Source organism: Eschscholzia californica, unplaced genomic scaffold (genome assembly GCF_041429995.1).
Source record: "Eschscholzia californica isolate CP2 unplaced genomic scaffold, dmEscCali1.0.p SCAF_5, whole genome shotgun sequence".
Lineage (NCBI taxonomy): Eukaryota > Viridiplantae > Streptophyta > Magnoliopsida > Ranunculales > Papaveraceae > Eschscholzia > Eschscholzia californica.
The window spans coordinates 21,824,770-21,835,200 of NW_028238472.1; the positions used below are offsets into that span (position 1 = coordinate 21,824,770).

Below are 10,431 nucleotides of genomic sequence, written 5' to 3' on the forward strand. Positions count from 1 at the left end.
TTTTTCTCTCTCTTCTGATATGTTAGATCTCAAAGAGAAACCCTAAACTATTGACATGAGCGAACGGGAATCACACCCAATAAAGAAGAATAATTTACCGGGTCAGCTCGCGGGTTAATACTTAGAGCATCTCCAATGCAAAACTTAAAAAAAATTCTATTTTGCATATGTGTTGAGTCTCAATTGAGATTCTCTTTCTTATGTGGCTAACTTAAGTGTCTCTAATTCAAGTCCTTTTCCAATGCAACATTCTAAAAAGACGCTAATAGATACACATGTCATACATACATTTAACAGGAAAAAGTGGTTGAGAAAGAGAGGCTTTCTATTGGTTCAAAAATTAAATTTGATGACTAGGACACTTAAGACTCTCAAAAGAGATCTCAAAAATAGAGTTTCTAGTTGAGACATCTTAAAACTTAATGCTTTCACGTCATCTTAAGATCTCAATTGAGTTTTGCATTGGAGAGGTTTTTTCTAAAAAAAAACTCTAAAGTCCTAAGTGGCACTTAAGATTTTAAGATTGAGTCTTGCATTGGAGATGCTCTTAGATTTAGTTAACTATTGAGGTTGGATTAAATTAAATGGAGGGTAAAATAGTATTTTCATCTCCAATGTATTTTTGAACTATTACATTTCACTTTTTTGTAAAAAAGAAGTCCAAATTGCAACACTGGAAAAAGGGAGTCCAAACAGCAAGTCAATTATATGAAAGGGGGTCCAAACGGCAAAACTCCCATAAATATATTGGTAATTACTATACTTGTCCTTACTGTGATGACATATAAACTATCACTCATGTATTACTCCACTGTTGTTATGCTCGACCTATCTGGTTTCGTTTTCATATTGGGACAGACAATATCACTAGCGTGAAGAACTGGATTCTCCAATTGAACGACTTAGACCACGAATTGGTTAACTTATATGCTAAAACCCTATGGTGTATTTAGAAGGCTAGATGTGAAATATGCTTTTCGACACAGGAACAAACCCCCATACAGGTAATCATTAGAATCAAAGGCATGACAACCAAATACTACTACCAATTTAACCACTCTAGCCAAAGCAGAACAAATGGCTTGGATGCCGCCGGCAACCCCGTATCTCAAAATCAATGTTGATGCGTCTTTCACCTCACTCACAGAACCAACAGGAATTGGGTGTATTATGTTCGATGACCACGCGGGCTTTGTTGCGGTCCTAGCTGACACCACCAGAGGACAAAATCCAGAAAAATGCGAATGTCGAGCAATACTATATGCAATGCAATGGGCAATCGATTTACGTATTCAACATATCCACACCGAGAGCGATAATCATAACCTTATCAGATACCTCCACAATTCCATCACTTCAGTACAATGGCAATCCGGGAAACGTTTGGATAGTATACTCAATCTCAAGTAAAACTTCGAAAGCATCATCTTCTCATTCACGGCCATATAGAGCAACAAACAGGCGGGCATCGTGGCTAAGTAGGGTAAGCAAAACCAATGTAGGCGGATTTGGCACTCGTTCCAGGACTTCTCCACTTATTTCAGTTCCCTTGGTCTCTGATTGTACTTTTCTTTCAACAAGAAAAATAATTTATTTGGTTGAGTATTCACAATTTTGAATAAGATATAACTTGTTCAGAAAAAATTAGTTATATGGGATTTTTGTTAAAATTATTTTTGGAAAATTCTGTTTTGTATAGATCGAGCTCTTTAATTTTAGCCACCCCTACAACTGATTTTTGAATCGGCCACTACATGCTATGGCATGTTTATTCTCATTTAAATAATGTTGTAGTATCTTGATGCATCACCATCATGTAATGACTCTTGGAATCCGATTTGAAAAGAAAAGGGGTAATTTGTAGAAAGGTCAAAATAATATTGAAAATGAGTAGAAAAGCACAAAACATTTGAAAATTATTATTCAAGTAAAAAAGTGTGCAAATAAAAACATTTGAAATTTATTATTCAGCACAATTAAATTCATCCTAAAAGGATGAGCCTTGGAGAGAACAATTATAGAACTTATGATAACTGAATCCCAGTTGTAAATTTCGCATGTAAGATCTGCTCAATCTCTCTCTAATTAGGATCCGCCAAAACAGCCCAAACCTCAATTAATTACCTAACTTAATAGCCAAAGAAAAATAAAAACAAACAAGAAAAAAACCCTCCCACATTTCCTCCTGGACTTTCTCTTTGCTTCTTTCCATTTCTGGTTTTGAAAGAAACCATTAATGGAAGAGGCAACAGAACAATCTCCCACAACATCAGCCGACAACCCTCCATTACCACCACCCCCAAGATCACCTCTGCCACAACCTGAACCTTCTGGCACTTCATGGGATGTGCCACCACCACCAGAATCACCTACAACCACTTCATCTGAACCACCATCACCAAAACCATCAACTCATTCAGTCGATCTTCAATCATCATTATCTGAATCACCGACCCCTTCACAACGAACGTTACAACCTCGAGTAAGCATATCTCTCATCCAACCTTCTGAAAAGAAGAAAAAACCCGTAAAGCTTTTCCGAATCCTTCGAACAGTCTTTCGGTCATTTCCTGTTTTTACACCTGTTTGTAAATTTAATACAGGTTTCCCCGAAAAGAATCGGACAGTTACGGGCACACCCGTAACGGGTACTTTATTCGGGTACCGGAAAGGAAGGATAAGTTTGTGTATACAAGAGAATCCAAGGTGTTTGCCCACACTTGTTGTGGAGTTGGCAATGCAAACAAGTCTTTTACAAAAAGAGATGAGTTTAGGAATGGTGAGAATTGCTCTTGAATGTGAGAAAAGACCAGCTGATAAAGAAAAAATTAAGCTCTTACAAGAACCTGTTTGGACAATGTTTTGTAATGGAAAGAAAACTGGTTATAGTGTTAAAAGGGAAGCTAGTGAGGATGATCTTCATGTAATGGAGTTACTTAAGGCAGTGTCAATGGGAGCCGGTGTTCTACCGGGGAACTGTGAGGTTGAGGGAACGGATGGGGAACTCGCATACATACGTTCCCATTTCGAACATGTCGTTGGCTCTAAAGATTCAGAGACATTTTATTTGGTTAGCCCTGATGGAAATAATGGGCCTGAGCTAAGTATTTTCTTTGTTAGAGTTTGATGTGTATGATTTTAAAAATAAGAGTTTCTTTTCTAGTTGAAAAAGTGCATTCTTGAGACATGGGGATAAAACCCTCCACCTCCATGTACAACAAACTAGTTGGGTTTAATTAACTTATAAAACACAGAGAGAAAAAAACAAATGAAAAAAAAGGGAAAGAAAAAAAAAATATATATGCATATTGTTTGTTGGAGTTGTATGGGCAATCACAAAACAAAGTTGACAAATTTAAAGTACAAAATAAATATAATAAGCATATATCTATATAGATAAGGGGGGTGGTATCTTTTTATATCTTTCTCTTCAATGGTTAAGATTACACCTTCCAAATTTATCTTCAATGGCTAAAACTACAATACCCTAATTTATTTCTAAAGATTAATAGAATTCTTTGGAACTTCAGAGAACTTAGAGCATCTCCGATGCAAAACTAGATCTTAAAAATTCGGAGTGGCAAGTAGAATTTTTGGAGTTTTTCTTAAAAAATCATGGGATATTTAGCGTTATGGTCAAAGAAAAGTATCGACATTAGCATTTGGGTCAAGAGTTCGTCCGTTATAGGGTCTGGGTCACATACTAACCATTGACCCAGTTGAATAGAGACGGTCGTTAACAACCGTTAGTTTGTGACACAAATGTTAATGCCAGTATTTTTTCATTGACCCTTACGCTAACTTTACCTTTTAATCAGCGGAACATATGCGTCTTAAGGGAAATTGGTGAAAGATGTGTGGGTTTTTGGGATGTACACATTTCAATAGAGAACTCCTCAACTTTGGGAACTTGTCAGACGTAGAGCGGAGCCTAGTCTTAAGCTAGCTGTTCCACCATCGTTACCACTGCGAAAGACACGAACCCTGACCAACGGACCCGCCAATAGAGAGTCATGAACACCAACGACCTACCGTTGGTACAAAGACAAGTTGTGTTAGCATAGGTCACTCCAATAGATCCACTGCTTAGCATATGCCCCTCCAATGTATCAAGGAAATAGTCGTAAGAACCCGTCCGATGAGATTCTCAGAGAGAAACTATATCAAATGCCGGGGAAGAAAATTAAGTCCATGTGATATTTGTGAAAAATATTTTGGAAAGTACAGAAAGTTCCACGATAAGAAAGAAGATTATCATGAGAACAAAGAGAAAGTGGTCTAGACAATTTGTAGGAAAAATGATCTCATATTTCGAGGATCTGGAAATAGAGTGTCCTATGGAAATATCTTTAATTATCAAACTAACCAATATTAGAATTTGGACCAATAGAAATCAAGTCTTCATATATTTCTAAAATAACTAATTGTTTCTTTACAAAATAACAATTTCACGTAAGTAAGAAAACAATTTTAGAGTTTTGCATTGGAGAGATAAGAATTGAGGATTTCTATTTTTGCCACCTATAAATGAGAATCTCAATTGAAACTTGACAAATAGGACTAATTGAGATATTCTTTTTAGTTTCGCATTGTTTGCACTGGAGATGCTCATGGTTTGGCCGTAACATCCTTATGTGAAAATGATCCTTAATGTGCAGTACGCTTTTGTTTGGTTGTAGCATGGATGCTTGTCCACTACTAAACAAAATTAAATCTTTTTGTTTAAAAAATATAAATTGATCATCTATTAAGGTATGTGTGATTTGTGAACCTCGAGCAGATACATCCTACAAACCTATAGAAATTTGACACAGGAACTTTTATTGGCACCCTGGACGTGTTATTAGCACCCCTCTGCCACTAGCGCCTCCATTTTCTGACAAGTTATTAAAAATGTCCCTTATTGAGACACTTTAAGTCTTAACATCTATCATTATTGTCTCCGATTTTATCAGCTCAGGCCCAAGTTCACAAATATAGGGTTTTTGTTCTATACGAAGGTTACACGCGCCTAACAGAAAGACATCAGCACTTATTAAGCTTGAGCGTACACCTATATCCTAGGTTGCAGACACTTTCGCGAGCGATGTAGGAATATCGCAACCCTCCACCCTCCCCGAATAACCATCTTCGACTGTGATACCACATGAAATGCCCATGAAGGTTGTTCTTATCGAAGGCTCCACGAGGCCACCTAAATAGGACCCGACACTTACTAAGCTTGTGCATACACCTACAACCTAGACTTCGGACACTCTCGCAAGCAATGTTGAAGTATCACACTACTCCTAGCAACCAATCTTTGTCTTCAGTTTGACTTAATGAAAACTTCAAAGCGTCGGTAACCCCTCCCAGCCTTTTTACCATCCATAACATCCCCTTTTTCGTTTCCTCATCTTCCCCTCTTAAATACTCAAATTTCTTTTGCTGTAGAAATCGGTAGTAAGAAGGATAAGTTTCGTTATTTGTATAAACCTCGTATCTGATAGATCTTCTTGAGAATTTTGGATTCTTCTTCCCCGAACCTTATGTTAGGTCACTGATTTAACTGGGAAACTGATACTTGCATTCGCCTTCCATGCCTTGAGACAAGATATGCTTAAGGAATGAGATGACCTCCGCAGACCTTCCTTACTGCACCAAGATCCAGAGCACAGCTATGATTAGAGCTGACCTAGTTGTGTTTAGAGCCAGAGTAGGGCTTAAGGCGCCTAGGATACTGGTGTCGCCCTCCCAGTTCGGGCTTAAGTAATAAAGCTCTTTCCGATTCACCTCCTTGATGACCTAGGCACGGGCCTGACCCTAGTGATTCTTGGTCCTTCTTTGACTTAGTCATCTGGTCACTTATGATAATCATTTGGATCATTACATTAGAAATAGGTGATTCATGCCTACTTTCGGCGTAAATCGCGGCGAATCTGTAATCTGGTCAGAGATGAAATAAATGTGATAGTACGGCTTCGACTACTTAGAGATGAGTTTTGAAGAAAGACCACTCGACAAAGAAAGAAATTACACAGGTAATAAAGAAGATTTCGGAATGAGCGATTAAAAATTAGGGTTAATTTGACATGAACCCCCATTTATTTAGTGATATTAGGACTTCACCCTCAAAATCAAAAGTGTTCTGGCGTTAACCCCCAATTGACCTTTTCCCGTCATTTTCTCGTTAAATGGTTGGCGTGTGAAACACACGCGTGATTGGCGACGAAAATACCCCCCATATAATCCTCCATCTAATCTAACGGTGAACAATCCCTCTCGTGATCAACGGTTGACAAATTGGATAATCAACTTTCTCTCTATTTCTTCTCCAAATACTGTAAATCTAAAACTATAAATCAGAAACCCATTATCCATGAATTTCTCTCTCTTTCTGCAATGAATTTCAACGGTGAACAACGGTGAACAACCCATCATCCATGGATTTCAACGGTGAACAACCCATCATCCATGAATTTCAACGGTGAACAGCCCATCATCCATGAATTTCTCTCTCTTTCTTCTCCAAATACTGTAAATCAGAAACCCAATTCCTCCAACAAAAACAATAATTGCACCAATCACCAAACCAATTGCTATTTCAAACCTCAGAGCTCCCCAACAACTACAGTTTTTCTCACAAGAATTTTCACATTCTTCCAAAGCACCAATCTTTTCAAGTTTCATTAATTCCTTATAAGGTAATTTACTCCTTTCTTCCTTAAAATCCAATATCCTCCATTTCTAATTAATCTTTTTTTTGCAAAAAATACCACATTTAGGGGGAACATTTACCGGATCAATACTTAGTTTTCTCATCTAGGCAAGAACAACCATTTCCAGGTTTACAAATACCATATGAACAACAAGAACTCAGAAGCTCACACTCATCTGAAATCTCTTGAAAATCGGGCACCCAACTCGTTTCACTCCAGTAATACCCTTTTAGATTTCCATCTAATTCAAGCTTGAGTCGTCTGATTCCACGTATGGGTCTTTGAAAACTATCGAAAGGAAGAACATCAACAGGAGATTTTAGATTTTTATACATACCCAAATACCCATTTGAGCTAATTTGAGAATAAATTGGTCCTTGGTCCTTGTCCTTCAACAATTTCTCCTTTCTGCTTCAACAATTTGATTTGAATTCTGATTTTGTTTTGCATATAAACCAAAATAATCACCACCCAATTTCATAGAATAGATCTTATTTGGAGAAGTGGGTGTATTGGCTAACCAAACTGGTTTAGAAGATGGGAGGTGGAGGATGGCAAGACCGAGTTTGGATCGGTCAAATCGGATAAATCCGAGTGATAAATTACCAACTGGATATGTTAGGAGAGATTGGTGAAGTAATGGACGAGTCTGGTGTTGCTTTGAAACCTTTGAGTAATTCTTGCTGGGTAGTTGCTGCACTGACGGAGACTGTTTAGAGAGAGAAAAGTAGTGAGAGAGAAAAGGATTTGAATTAAATCAGTTGAAGACTAGGTTGGATTAGACGGAGGATTAAATGGGGGTAATTTCGTCACGAATCAGGCGTGTGATTCACACGCGAACCACTTAACGTGAAAATGACGGAAAAAGGGGAATTGGGGGTTAACGCCATAACACTTTTCATTTAGGGGTGAAGTACTAATATCACTAAATAATTGGAGGTCAATGTCAAATTAACCCTAAAAATTAAAGGGTTATGAGATCGAGAGTAAACCCATCGCAAGAAAGTCGAATGATAACACTTGGTACATTCTGTAGATGTCAAAAAATGGCCTTCCGTTATATCAGCATGAAACAGGGAGTTGATGCAAGACAGCCTCCACTAAGTTAATTGTTCTGTTAAGTCAGGTTATATTCTTGCGGTTGAATCTGTTTCCAGCTCCGGTTTTCTGCTTCTCCTGCTCCTCGCTCCTTGCTCCTGCTCCTTGCTCCTGCTCCTTGCTCCTTGCTCCTGCTCCTTGCTCCTTACTTCTGCTCCTGATTCCTTTTTCCTTGCTCCTGCTTATTGCTCTTGTTCGTCTGTTCCCAAGGGGGGAAAACCTGCAAAGGGTTCGAAAACCGCTCCGACGCTCAAGCCAATCAGGGTGCTCTTTGCAGTAAAAGAATTGATCGATCCTTTTGGGGGCGATTTATGGGAACTCACAGTTAACTGTTATCTTCTAGGGTTTTGAGATCGTGTCCTTTGAAGGACGATTTGGGGGCCTTTTATAGGCTTAAGAGGCGGCGATGGTTGCCGTGGAGGGAAACTTTCGCTCTGTGTTTATCTCGCGTCAAGGATATATGAAAGTTCCTAAGTTCAAGGATCTTTCGTAGATATCCTGCCGATGTGATAGATCTTTGGGGAGAAGTTTCCTCCCTTGGACGCGTGAAGTCCACACTTGCTTAAACACTTAGAGATCTGTAGCCAATTGAGATCTCTATGGAGATTCTGGGATTAAGTCGGTGGATTGCTAGTGCGCTTTGCCTTCCCAGTTCTGGGTGTAAGACATCGACCGAACCTACGAGGACCCCCCTCATTCCTTTAGAATCCCCAGGGTTGATCCGTTTATGCCAAGGGATTTACAGGGCTAGTTTCCTCTAGCCGACCTCCTAGTTAGGGAAGTACGTGACGGATCGTCAAGGGTTCAGCTGACCTGCTACCTTAAGCCGGGTTAACCCGATGGACTTCAGGTCTGATCTTGACTCTTTAGACGTTAGTCAACGTCAGGACATTTTATGCATCATCATGAGTCTCGCCACTCCTTAGTCGAAAGTGCGGAGAATGAGAAGTAGAAGTAACTTGTGTTTCTCAAACATTGAAGACCCTGAAGACAGAGGGTTTACCTAGACCAGAGCTGTTTTCAGAAGCTTGGTCTTTCCTTTTGGTTTTCCGGAGCTGAATATTCTCGAGCTAATTTGTACTGAGCTATCTTGGGGTGCTTTGTGAAATCTTCTTTCTGGTCAGTATTGATAAGGTCTTCATTACTTGGCTATCTTTGGCCAAAACTACTCCTACTGTTGTCTTCTTTGAGACGAAGTACACGTCTCTTTTCTTGAGTGACACATTTTAGGCTCTACTACAGCAAATCAGTTTCTTTCCTTTCGTGATACTGTGACGTCATAGATTTGATATTCTGATCACGCGATTTCGGCGACAATCCTTTAGTTAACTGCGCAAGGCAGCTCTATTGCCATGTATGGACACGTGGCGTTTTGTGTGTGAAGAAACCATCGTGTCTCCTCGAGTACTGCTAACGCCTCTTCCGAATTGTTCGTTTCGAGCCACGAGTTCCTCCTAGTCATTCTGACTCTGCGTGTTCCCGAGGTGCATTTATTCTTCTGTCTTGTTCGTTGAGGAGATCCCTTTATAACTATAAATAGGATTCTCTAGTCCCTTACTTCTCATCCATGCTTTCCCCTTGTATTTCTTCTCTTGTTGAGCTTTTCTAATCTCTTTTTTCGACTTACTGGGATTTCCAAATGAGGCCTTCGTTCGAGTTTGTACTTAGCGTTTGCTTTGGTGATGTTTTCCGATGATGGAGATAGTTAAGGGTAGCTTTTCCGATAATGGAGCTAGTTACTCGGGATACCAATTCGGGTCCAACCCCAAAAATGGTGGTTTGGTCAGGTGCCAGTCATGGCATACCCGTCGGCAGAGGATCTCTTCTACCAAATCGTCCCTTCCCCGACGACTCTTTGAAGCTTTTGTCTCGATCCGTAAGATAGGGATGATCTGGAGGCCGTTCATGGGTCGACGTTTCGCATGAGGGGATTCTCCTTTTGCTCTTCTGATGCTTTCTTACCTTCAACTTCTTTTTCTTTATAGCAATTTCTTCTGTAATAGATCTGAACGATCATATTTTTCTTCATGTATTTTGGTTGCAATTTCTTTTGTAATAGGTCCTGTTTTGAGAATTAATGGAGTCAATTTTCACCTTTTTGTTGTTTCTCTTGATATATCCTTTTTACGTGTCAATCTTTTTGTCTTGTATCTTATATTCGCTTATGTTCACCGTGACTCTTCGATGGTCGTGCCCGTTCATGATTGCCATTTGTGCTATAAGTATGCCTGGAAATCCAGTACGGGTACTTTGTAATCCTTGTCATGGATCTCCTAATGGTTAATGGAATTCTTCCTGGTGGCAACACAGGGGTGGCCTTTTACATGGATCTCAACAACGATGATTCCTCCGTTGAGAACTTAAGCATGGAAGTGGCGGGTGAAGGTTTTGTGGAGGTCCTTCGCCCTCAGGACCTGTTAGACGACGATAATCTTTCGACTTTGGCCGTAGCCAGGCCTCTTTACCCCCTGGTTTATTCATTAACCGACGTCACAAGTGCCTCCGAACCTGCTCTTTTTTCGGCCGTCGGGTTTCTGGTTCGTCGTCGTGGGGGCGGTCGGTTGCTTGCTGTGATAATCAAAGCCTCGGTGGTCGTTGGTAGCCCTCCTACTGCTCCTTCCTCTTCTTCTGATGT

At 39.7% G+C, this 10,431-nt stretch overlaps 1 protein-coding gene and 1 pseudogene across 1 annotated transcript; one reads left to right on the forward strand and one right to left on the reverse strand.

The window, feature by feature from the left end:
• Positions 1 to 2,139: 2,139 nt before the first annotated feature.
• Positions 2,140 to 3,171, forward strand: LOC147537812 (protein MIZU-KUSSEI 1-like). The gene has a single exon (XM_086644726.1). It carries the CDS (start codon positions 2,237 to 2,239, stop codon positions 3,125 to 3,127), a length of 891 nt encoding a protein of 296 aa, XP_086500852.1. The 5' UTR covers positions 2,140 to 2,236; the 3' UTR covers positions 3,128 to 3,171.
• A 3,276-nt stretch (positions 3,172 to 6,447) lies between these two features.
• LOC147537813 (PAN domain-containing protein At5g03700-like) lies at positions 6,448 to 10,007 on the reverse strand (annotated as a pseudogene).
• Between the last annotated feature and the right edge of the window lie 424 nt (positions 10,008 to 10,431).